Source organism: Tupaia chinensis, unplaced genomic scaffold (assembly GCF_000334495.1).
Source record: "Tupaia chinensis unplaced genomic scaffold, TupChi_1.0 Scaffold000437_1, whole genome shotgun sequence".
Classification (NCBI taxonomy): Eukaryota; Metazoa; Chordata; class Mammalia; order Scandentia; family Tupaiidae; genus Tupaia; species Tupaia belangeri.
Window position 1 is genome coordinate 2,171,987 of NW_006159942.1, and position 12,279 is coordinate 2,184,265.

General features: G+C 39.6%; 1 protein-coding gene across 1 annotated transcript in view; it reads right to left on the reverse strand.

The window, feature by feature from the left end:
* Nucleotides 1-1,642: 1,642 nt before the first annotated feature.
* Nucleotides 1,643-12,279, reverse strand: part of NECTIN3 (nectin cell adhesion molecule 3) — a 148,548-nt gene continuing 137,911 nt past the window's right edge. The window contains exons 8-9 of the mRNA XM_006155149.2: nucleotides 3,695-3,757; nucleotides 1,643-2,597 (exon numbers count right to left, since the gene is read on the reverse strand). Of these exons, the coding sequence (XP_006155211.1) occupies nucleotides 2,421-2,597; nucleotides 3,695-3,757 (240 nt within the window). The 3' untranslated portion in view covers nucleotides 1,643-2,420. The remainder of the gene's footprint in view (nucleotides 2,598-3,694; nucleotides 3,758-12,279) is intronic.

Here is a 12,279-nt window from a genome sequence, read left to right on the forward strand (position 1 = left end):
ATGAAGACATCTCTACACCCCTGGGTCCATGGTATGCTTTTGTGAAGCTAATTAACCAACTGCTTACCAGCAGGACCATAAAAACTGTCCCTAACATGTAAGGCATTTTAAAACCTTCCTAAGGAAGTGATGCACAACCTATTCAACCTTATTGCTTCCATAACAGTCAGTATTTATGAAATATTTCCCTGTCAAGGAGAATTCTAAGGAGTTCTGATCACAGACATCCTCTTACTGGGAACAACTGTAAGGATTCCCACACCTTCAGTTTCATGAACTTAGTGGTGGTATTCAAGTAGTGAAGTTGGTACAAAGAGCAGTAACTAACTCTGAGGTAGCACAGTTGACACAGCAATGAGGGTTCTTGGAATTTACCCTCTGAGCCTATATAGTTACAGCCTTTAAATTGCTAATTACCTAGCTGGAATTTAAGCATCCATTCTTCCAGAGTTCTTGGACTTCTGGGTAATAAAAAGTGAGCATATTGCGACTTTGGACTGACCTGAAAAATTTGCATGACAAGACATTGCAACCAACAAAAGCATGGCAACTGAAACAGGAGACAAATGCATAAACAAGAGCTGAGGTCAGCACAAGATGAATCATAAAGTATATCTCTGCTATCTCATTAGAAGTCTGTATTAACATTTTTTCCTTCAAAGCTTAGGTTGGAAATGTACACTAATTTTAGTGGTTATGGCACTGTTTCCTACTGTAAGACTGCTATGTATATTTTTTTATACCTGCGACACACCTCTAACCCTCCAGAACATACAGCAAAACAATGCTTTCTTTAAGATGTGAGGGAGAGTGATGGACATCTGCACATGTATCTGCATCCCGTCTGCTTCCCCCGCTGTAATTACACCATCAATCTCAGGGAGGAAGAGTTGGCAGAAGATGAGAAAACTCAAGGCTAGCCATTCACAGATACGGAAGTGCTGCAGGATACCCTGGCAAGAGAAGTCATTATATTAATGCTTTTTAGCATCTCTTTACTCTTGATGACCAGATAAAGTAAGAAAGGATGGGAAAAGGACATATGGGTTTAGCACACATGCCATATTGAAGTGGCTTGGTGTGTGTGTGTGTGTCAACTTTTTTCAGAGTGAGAGTTATTTCACGGTAATGTCTCAGCATGCTTTTCTGAGGTGGGTGAAACACGGATCACAAGTAGTCTGAAGAATGCAGAAGGGTAGCTGAAACCTGTGTAGACGGGATTAGTTTGAAAGAAATTTCAGAAGTGAAAGCTGAGCTTGCCATGTACAAACCAGAGAAAAGAAGAACAAAGCGAAAAACTTTTAGAATGTAATAGGTGGAAAACAGGCTCATCTGGCTAGGACAGTGCAGAAGACTGTGGGAACAATGACTGAGCCAGAGAAGAACCTTTATTATACACAGCAAGTCAAGAGCAGGCAGGTAACAGTGAGAAATAATGGACCCCCCAAGGCATCAGTGCTCTTATTTCACGGTAATGTCTCAGCATGCTTTTCTGAGGTGGGTGAAACACGGATCACAAGTAGTCTGAAGAATGCAGAAGGGTAGCTGAAACCTGTGTAGACGGGATTAGTTTGAAAGAAATTTCAGAAGTGAAAGCTGAGCTTGCCATGTACAAACCAGAGAAAAGAAGAACAAAGCGAAAAACTTTTAGAATGTAATAGGTGGAAAACAGGCTCATCTGGCTAGGACAGTGCAGAAGACTGTGGGAACAATGACTGAGCCAGAGAAGAACCTTTATTATACACAGCAAGTCAAGAGCAGGCAGGTAACAGTGAGAAATAATGGACCCCCCCAAGGCATCAGTGCTCAGGAAGGAACACATCTTAATGCAACACAACTGTTTAAAAACAACCAACAGGCTTGAGATTTAAACTGCCTCTTGCTGTTTTTTGGGTAAAGAGCAAATTGTGCTTCTTTCCTCAGGCCTCTGTTGGCACTCAGGTATTACAACTATATTAAGCTTATGAGGGAAATCCAAACCCCAGCTAAATAATTAGTGAAATGGATTCTGAATACATTTTTTGCCTGTTTGAATTACAGATGAATTCAAAGGCTGGCCTGTCTGAGACCTAACAAGGTCAATACTATAGCTGCATCTGTCTTTCTGGAGAACCACTGTAGTCACTGTAGGCAGATGTTGTGCTTTTGAAAGAACATGCCATCATGGGCCAAATGTGAGTAGTTAAACACCATCGTCTTAGAGACACACGAAGCAATATCCAAGTTCACAAACACAGCTGGTGGTTAAGAAACCACCCGGAGGAAAGAAATTCACTTCTGGCTCCACGTCATTCAAGATTTCCAATCACTTAGATTGGGATTGTTTTATATGAGAGAGAATAAAATACTATTGGCCTCAGTGTCTCTCCCCAATTGAACAATAAACATTTGTTAGAATATCCATTGGAAAAAGAGAAAAATCACACATAATGTTCTTGTGGGTTGATGTAGACACTTGCAGGGTCGTGGTTTTGATGTTTGCCAGGGCTCCGGTCTGGGTAACACATCTGATTGTAAAGGGGGTACATCTGCTGAATCCCATCTTCCTCCACTGGATTCTCATCTTCATAGTCAAACCTCCTGCTATTTAGGCCATTCTAAAAATTCAAACATTGTTTACATTAGTAGAATAGATGTTTGCTTGTTTCTAGCACATTGGTAAAAACAGGCAAGAAAAAAAAATTATTTGGTCTATGTCCTTGATTCATTACCCCATGAGATAGTGGAAGGCCAAGCAAAGTTCAACAGTCATGTTGCAGTCACTTGCTATTTGCAATACCTGAATAATAGTGGCAGCTCCTAAATACAAAATTATGACTAATGGAAATTCTGATCAGTTTTAGGTTTTGAAATTTGGCTAAGGTAAGCTGAAGAACATTGCTGTGAAATTTAGCAGTCTCTCAAAGATGGCAAGTTTGGACTGAATATATGAAACAGATAAATATAGAGACATTTAAATCAAATAAACAACAAAACAAAAAGAATCCTCAAGATTCAGTACTGGGGAATTATGGGAAGGACATAGCAAAATGAACTGATATTCGATCAGACACCAGACAAAACTGGGAATAAGAAACACTGCCAAGAGTACTTTCTTGTCTTGGGACCAGCAGTTAGCGTAATGGCTGTCGCTGGACTCCCACATAGTCGACCGCGGTTCAAGTCCCGGACCCAGCGGGTTAAACTCGTGCCAGGCACGTGTGTGTGCGTGCTCAAGATCCTGAGAGGAGAAGGGAGGTGAAGGGATTGCGGCGTGGCCATCCCCCCTGGGGGGTGATTTCTCGCTTTCTGTCTCTCTGTCTCTGTCTGGCGAGCGTACGCATCCTATAGCAAAAACCTCTCCCCCTCAAAAAAAGAGTATCTTCTTGTCTTGACTTTACTTACTGGCTTTATCTTGGGCCACAGCTGACACTATAAAATGAGTCCCCCATGATGCTTTGTGGTCTCTGGAATAGACCCTCTACTTAGTTATGAGTTTCATAAATTCTATTATTCTAATGTTACTGAGAAGTCAATCTTAGATTATTTCTAAGAGTAAGCGAGTTCACAGACTTTACCAAATCATAATACAGGCATTCAAATAGGGGAGATATGAATAAAATGAACTCTTATGGAAAGCAAACGATACTTTAATAAGCATGGTGTCTACCAATGCCATCTGGACTGATGCCCACAACGTAATCATGTTACTTACAGAGTGCTGAAGACTGCCAACTTCTCTCTCTTTGAACTGAGTCTGCAAAGGCATGTGCTCAGTCTGGAAGAAGATACAGAAAGACACACACTTTACAGCACTGAGCTCATGACAAAAACATGTCCATCAATACCAGTAAGGCTCTTACTTTTAAAAGACCCAGTCATGTCTAGTTAAATGTCTACCACTATGTGACACATCCCATGTGAGGACGGGAAAGGCAACTGGGTTTTTGAAGAGTTTTTCTCTGCCTCTTAATCTCTGCTGACTCTCAACGTCCTCTGGAAAGAAGAAAACACAGAGAACGGCTGCTGCAGAAGCTTTCGTGCAAAGTTGTTTAACATCTGACTTGACGTAGAACTGAACACAGAAGGTCTCTATGCCTTTTCTCAGTGGAAAAGATACATTTAAAATCAGGCAAAAGTGAGTTGGGGTGACACATGTTTTTTTGTGTGTGTCTTTAAAGATCTACAAACATTTAATGGTTATTCTTCTTGCTTACTACACCCCCATCACCCTCACCCACACAGACTAGAGAGGTTCCATCATTTTCAAATCTTAAGAATTTTTCTCAGCTTCCCATGTTTTTGTGTGTCTTTATCTACAAACATTTATGGTTATTCTTTTCTTGCTTACTACACCCCCATCACCCTCACCCACACAGACTAGAGAGGTTCCATCATTTTCAAATCTTAAGAATTTTTCTCAGCTTCCCTGTGACTTACACATTCACACTTCCCCATCAGCCTGTTCAAATACCTCTTTGATGAAGCCATGCATACAGCCTGTTCAAATACCTCTTTGATGAAGCCATGCACAACGCTCTCAGCGGAGAGTGCCACACCACACACTTTCCTGTGCCTTCCTAGCATTTATTACCACAATGAGTTATTTACTTGTGTCCTTTACTAGACATGAGAGTCCTAATTGGAATATTTTACAAACATTATCTCATCTAATCCTTATCAATTCTTTGATCTTTACCTATAGCTCAGTACCTAGGAAAGAGATGCTCGACAAATATAATAAAAGAATGCCTGAATGCCCCAGCATGTAGGCACATCTGTCAATCTAGTCTACATTTCACTATCTTTGCTCATGTTGCCTCTGGCAGCTGAAATACTACCTATCTAACATGGCCTGACCGCAGTCATTTTCCTCTGAAAAGGCCTTTCCACGTTCCCTGTCAATTTCTTTTCTTTTTCTTTTTTTAAGCTTTGGCCATGGGGTGCATGCACTTGCTCAAGAGGAGAGAGACAGAGAGAGGAAAAGTGATAAATCACCCCTGAGGGGAGATGACCCTGCCACAATCCTTTCTCCTCTGGGATTTTGGGCACACACACACTTGCACCCAATGTGATTTTCAAGCCACGGGGTCTAAGACTCAAACCACAGTTGACCATGTGGGAATCCAGCTGCCTCAGCCACTGCTTCACCTGCTGGCCCCAGCTCTGTAAATTTCTTTACTCCCAGTTTTCCAATGCTTGTTTGTACTTCTGTTATGACACATAGGTGTCTTTTTTCAGTTCTTGATGTCTGTAACTTTCAACTCAAATAGTGAGCCTTTCCTGGTCATAACTAATGATCTGAATGTTTCTGTCTCCCCAAAATTCAACTGTTGAAACCAACCCCCAATGTGATCTAGAGAGGTGAGGCCTTTGGGAGGTGATTAGGTCAGGAAGGTGGAGTCCTCATGAATGAGTTAGTGCCCTGATAAGTAGCTGAAGAGATCTGAATTCTCCCCTTTCCCCCATGTGAAGTTACAGTGAGAAGCCAATCTTTCAGAAAGAAGACCTCACCAGACACCAACTCTGCCAGCACCTTGATCTTGGACTTCCCAGGCCTCAAAACAGTGAGAAGTAAGTTTCTTTTGTTCGTAAGCTAGACAGTCATAGTATGCTGTTATAGCAGCTCAGACTAAGACAGTCGTCCTCCTCCATCCCTGTACCTTAGCCTGGGGTTGTGCGGCAGTAAGAAGTCAATAGTTAACGAATATATTGGAATCTAAACTCTCATTGCTCCTTTATATCCTATGCCAACAGTTATCCATATTATAAAATGGATGACGAATTCATTCCGTGTCACAGTCAGTACGATTCTAGGGCGCTTTCCACATGACCAGCTGATGCTAACAGTACCTGCTGGAAGATGTCCAAGGCAGGGTTGTCTTCACCAGCATCAAGGAACCTCTAAAAAAGACATTTCATAGTCTGGTCGCCCTGTTCTCTGCTGTAGTCCCACATGTCCACTAATGTTACTTAATATCTCAGTCCGACACTTTCGTAGGAAGTTAAAGCAACTTAAGTGATGTTCTAACAACATCAGTTTCCAGGAAGGAATATACACCATCTACCAAATGGAGGGCAACCAAAAATTTCTGGTGGTTGTTTCTAATCCTCATTGAACAGTTCAGTTATGAGGAAAAGTGGGAAAAAAAATGGAAAATAAGTCTTGGACAGGATAGCCTGTGCTAGCCATAATAAAAAGGGCCTTGACCCTTGCCAAAAAGAGTAGTGAGGCAGGGTGTGGACACCGGTGGTATGATCAACTCTGAGAGAGCACATTCGAGGAATGCAGTGATTATGACCATAAGAGTTCAAGGGAGGGTCTGGCTGGAAGATGTGCAAACTCCAAATGATAAATTTAACACGAGAAAATAAATGATCATTTACACTTTCTTGAACACGGCTGAGTTGCGTTTGGTCATCACCAATGAAGCACAGTGACAACATACATACAATGACATGGATCCACCACTGGCACTATCAGACAGAATAGTTTCACAGGCCAAAAACTCCTCTGCATTCTACCTATTCTTCCCTCTCTGTCCACCCAACTCCTGGCAACAATTTATATTTTTACAGTCTGTGGTTTTGCTTTGGTTTTTCTTTTGAAAACTTTATTATTATTTATACAATTACTATATATCATTTAAATTGTAAAGAGACTTTACCCAGCATGATAGACACCTCAGACCAGCCCAGTTGAGAATAATATACACATCTTCATCAACAAATAATAAACCATATCTGTGTCCCACAAACATCTTACCTATTTGTTTTCCCCAAATTTCCCTTCCTGCATTCTTCTCCTCTCCCCACTCTCCTTCTGGTTTGTCCCTGGTGTCCATAACAATTTTCAAAGCTTTTATGTCCTCCAGCCTTTCAGTTTTGCTTTTTGCAGAATGTCACAGAGTTGGAATCATATATTATGTAACCTTTTCAGATTTTTTTTCACTTACTTTTATATATATATATATATATATATATTTTTTTTTTTTTTTTTTTATAGAGAGAGGTTTTTTTTTGGGATCTGGGCACGCTTGCACATGCGCTGGGCGTGTTTAAGCCACCGGGTCCGGGACTTGAACCATGGTCAACTACATGGGACTCCAGCGACATAGCCAATATGCTAACTGCTGATCCCAATATACATTTAAGTTTCTATGCCATGTCTTCATGTTTCCAACCATGTCTTTTCATGGCTGCATAACTCATTTCTAATATTGAATAATCCATTGTTTCAATGTACCACCATTTCTTTATCCATTCACCTGCTGAAAGACATCTTTGTAGCTTCCACATTTTGGAAATTATGAAAAAGGCTGCTATAAACACTTGTGTGCAGTTTTTCCATGAATGTAAGTTCTTGCTCATTCAAATAAACAACAAAGAAGTGTGACCACTGGAAGGGAAAGAATATGCTTAGTTTGTAAGAAACTGTCAAGCTGTCTTCCAAACTGGCTGTACCATTTCGCATTCCTATCAAGAATGAATGAGAATTCCAGTTGCTCCACATCCTCATCAGTATTTAGTGATCAAAAAAAATTAATGATCACAGTATATAAAAAATGTCTTACATAATATCTTACACATGTCTGGTACTTAATATATATGTTCTGAATAAAACTCTAAAATAAACTGATGAATACATAGCATATATTATTCAATTCTTCTTATACCTTTTCCTAGAAAGCCTGGGAATACCCTGCATCTGTAACACATATTTAGATTTCTCTACTCATATGTACTGTATCACAGCAATATCTATGGAGCTGCATCCATTCATGCCTTCCAAGACACTAGGTTCTTACGTTTCATTATTTGTTGTTTTAGTAAACATTTTACTTTTTTTGAACCAACAAATAAAGCAGAACCTCCCCTCTTTATTTTGTATCTTAATTTACCCTGTCTCTATACAGGCAAGATTTTAAAATTCCGTAAATACGCATTCAAAGTTGTTGAAGTCTATTACTAGCAATAACAACTGGTTTCAAGCTGCTATTGTCACAGTGTCTACAACCCTGGATGCTCTGCTTGCTCTGGCTGTAGAAAACCTTCCAACCAGAGTTCAGCGGAAACGTCGTTTCTCTACTGGCAAATTAAAACCTCTGTGGTCCATCTTCTTGCATAATTTCATCACCTCAAAGCTCTGGACTTCCTCCTTAGAACCACACTTTCTTTTACCCCAACTCTTTAATTGTGATTTATAAGCCTTAAGTACTGTTCTCTTTAAAATATGCTCTCCTGTGTTCTCAAATTTTTCCCTAACACATTCTCTCCAACTGCTAGCCCCAACTGCCATCTGCTTTTTCCAGGTTTTTTAAGTCTAGAGAAAGCAGAACTCCTCACTGCTCTGTTAGGATCACGACAGTCTTCCCACGTGGACTCTGGCACCCAGACTGCCACTTCTTCCGTGCTGTGCATGCCATCATCCTGAGGCTCACACGGATGACTCATCTAATACTCTCATCATTTTCTGGCTTTTCTCCCCACCTCAGCAAGTCATTCCTACACCTACTAGAATTTCCACATCGTATTCTTATCTTTTAGCTCTCTTGTTCTTTTGCTTTATTTTGCCACTGACTTCTTCCTCCTACCAAACATATTCATGCTTCTCCCACCATGAAAGAAAAAAAATAAAAGGTAAACTTTTAAAACTTCAACTTTCAAAGGCCCTTAATTTACCTCTCAAAACCTCAGCTTAGGAAGCTTTACTCTCATTACCCTCTTGCTAAAAGACCATCTGTCTGCCTCAAGTTCCTAGGGCCTGTCGTGAAAGTGTACTAGGCACTCCAAACCTCACACCTAGCATGTGGCTGGCCTCACTTCCACTGCCGCCTTCCCAACTCAAGCGCTTGCTAAATTTCCCTGTCACAACCTTGGTAACTTCCCACTGTCTCTTACTGCACACCAGATATAAGTAAATATTGTAATACGTACTATTTTTTTTAACAGAAAGAGCACAGATTCTATGAAGAATGTATGAATACATACTTTATTACTTTTAATTCTTCCTGAAATATTCTTCAGTGTCTTAGAAAAATGAGACAAATGATTATATATTATTTGCCTATTTATGCCTGTCAATAAACTCTCAATCTTTGATAATACAACATTTTATGTTATTCTTTCCTTTTCAGTTCTGTTTATGCTTCTGTTATTTTCCAAATTCCACTGGATATTATATCTTTTCTCCCCCTACCTGATCACAGTTTCATGTTAATACCTGGCATGCATGTTGACATTGCTTTCCATTGGATTCTAAATAGAGAGGTTTCTGGAATTACTGGGTCACAGACAACCCAGTCACTCCTCTGAGCCGAGTCCCTGTTCAGTGACCAGCATTCTTCTGGTCTATTCTCTACAAGATAATCTGTTGCTGTTGCTTTATCTTTTTTCTGATTGCACAGTTATACAAGGCATCTTAGAGGGTTTGCATTCTATCATCATATTTTGGCCCTAATGTTTCATTTTTATACTGAAAAGCAATACATTTTAAAATTTCTCCTTCCAGTCATGATGAAGAACTAATACCAGACTAACCTAATTTTCATAAACCACTAGAAAATTTGACAAAATATATTAACAACAGTTTTTAGATACTAGACAAGGGTGTTGCACAGGGCTGGGATCCCAGAGAATGGAAAATCACACACAGGCATGTGTGCATGGACACATACACACATACGCAATATAATCTTCTGATCGTTCTTTTTTGGTGGCAAGAGGAAGGGAAAATTCAAGAAGAGATTCAGGTTCTTGCAAAAGTGAGGAAGCAGAGTTCAGATAACTTGAAGAGGCTGGTACATGCAGGATAGTGGTTTGCCTCTCCAAGTTTCATGTATTAGAATTTGGTGTTGATAGATGGTATGGTCGAATGGATAGTGATTATAATAGATCATGGGGACTGGATTATGGAAAAAACAGTCTAAAGAACAGATTAATGATCCTGGAAAGGACCAGTGAGTTCTAGCTCTCCTGAGAAGGGTTTAGTTCTCAGAAGAGCTGGCAGTCACAACAGAGAGAGCCATCAGAAGTGTGCTCTCTCTCTCTCTCTGCACAGGCCTTCCTCTGCGTTTCTGTTGGCCATGTTGTAGGCAAGCCTGATGCCAAACCTATGTGTTTGAACTTCCTAGTCACCAAAATTGTGAGTTAGTAAGTCCCTATTTTCTTGTTAAGTCATATAAGTCTCAGATATTTCTGTTGGCAAGGGGAAAAAAAACTTACAGTACTGAGGAGGAAGTTTCACCTAGAAAAAGCTTGAGAAATCTGCATAGGAGTTCCCATCACTGATTACTAGGTTGGGCATGTAAAGAGCAGAAAAGAACAACTATTAAAGAAAGAAAAATTACTAGGAAGCTATTATCTTAACAACTGCCAAGAGTTGAGAGTTGGGTGATATACAAATTTCAACCAGTCACAGTATAGAATCCTCAATGAAGAAGGGAGACATTCAGTAGAGATCTAGTGTTATGTCTTAAGAGTAAAGCTAAAGCAATTCTAGAGGATAGACTATTCTGGAACCACCTCAACAAAGCTTAAAAACTGGCTTCTAGAAGATCAAATTAATCTTAAATTAACTAACTGCCAGAAAATGAGCCAATTTTCATTAAGGAATGACAGAAAAATTCAAGCAACTGAAAATGTTACATTTAAAACGTCCAGTATCCAATTAAAACCTACTGATGATTAAATAAAACCAAGGAAGGGACCAGCAAATGGTATAATGGTTACTTTGCTGGACTCCCATACAGTCGGCCACAGTTTGAGTACAGGATCCAGTGACTTAAAACTCATGCCAGGTGTGTGTGCATATATGCCCAAAATCCTGAGAGGAGAATGGAGGAGAAGAGACTGCGGCATGGCCATAACCCCTGGGTGGTGATTTCTCACTTTCTGTCTCTCAGTCTCTCTCTGTCTCTCTGGTGAGCACACACACCCTATGGCAAAGATCTCTCTTAAAAATAAAATCAAGGGGGGAACCAGCAGTTAGCGTAATGGCTATGTCGCTGGACTCCCACGTAGTCGACCGCGGTTCGTGTCCCGGATCCGGTGGCTTAAAACTCACGCCGGGCGCGTGTGCGTGCGTGCCCAAGATCCCGAGAGGAGAATGGAGGAGAGGGGATTGCGGCGTGACCATCCCCCCTGGAGGGTGATTTCTCGCTTTCTGTCTCTATGTCTCTCTCTGTCTGTCTGGTGAGCGCACGCGCCCTACAGTGAAAATCTCTCCAAAAAAATAAATAAATAAAATAAAAAATAACATCAAGGGAAAAAATAAGTCAACAGAAACTAACTCAAAAATGACAGAGCGGGAGAAATAGTAGATCAAAAACTTTAAGATAGCAACTGTAAATATGTTTAAGGTTATAAAGGCAAATGTGAATTAGAACTGACAATTACAAAAAAGAACCAAAGAGATCTTCTAGAGCTGAAAAAAAAATACAGTATAGGAAAAAGAAGTCACCAGATCATTTTAAAAGCAGATGGGATACTACAGAATAAAGGGTCTGTATACTTGAAGACAGAAAATTTTAATATAAAGATTAGAGGGGAAAAGGCTAAATAAATAAATACAGTCTTAGTTACTTATGAGATAATATCGAGAAGTCTGCCATTTGTGTAACTAGAAACAAAGAAAGAAGGAGAAACAGAAAAAAAAAAATCTGAAGAACTGCCCAAACTCTCCAAATTTAATTAAAAAATATAAATATATAGTTCTAAGAAGTTCAGTGAACCCCAAAAAGGGTAAACAAAAAGAAAACGAATCTGACACGTTTCCAAATAAAATTTCCAAAAACCAAAAATAAAGAGAAAATCAAAGATGTAACCAAAGAACAAAACAAGATACAGTGCATACAAAAAAATAAAAATAAGAAGTATTACTGGCTTCTTACCAGAAATAAAAATAGAAGACAGAAGACAATATAACTATAACTTTAAAATGAAAGGGCTAAAAAAGTAAAATTAGAATTCTATAAACTGTAAAGGCCAGACAGTGGTGAGGTGGTAAAATGCAATGCTTATCCACATTGGGAGGTGACTGGCTCAGGTCTGAGGCCTTCCTCAGTACACAGGACATAAGCGTGTGCGCTAAAAATTATGCATCCTACATGAAGCAGTACAATGTTATATTAAGGTAGATAGTGATAAGTTAAAAATTTATATGCTAGCCTCTAGATAAATCACTAAACAGCAAAAACAAAAATGACAAGAACCTGTTATGGTACCCTCTCTCTCTCTATCTCTTGCATTCATGGAATACATAAATATTAATAAGCTTAAAAAATTAAAAACTTCAATATA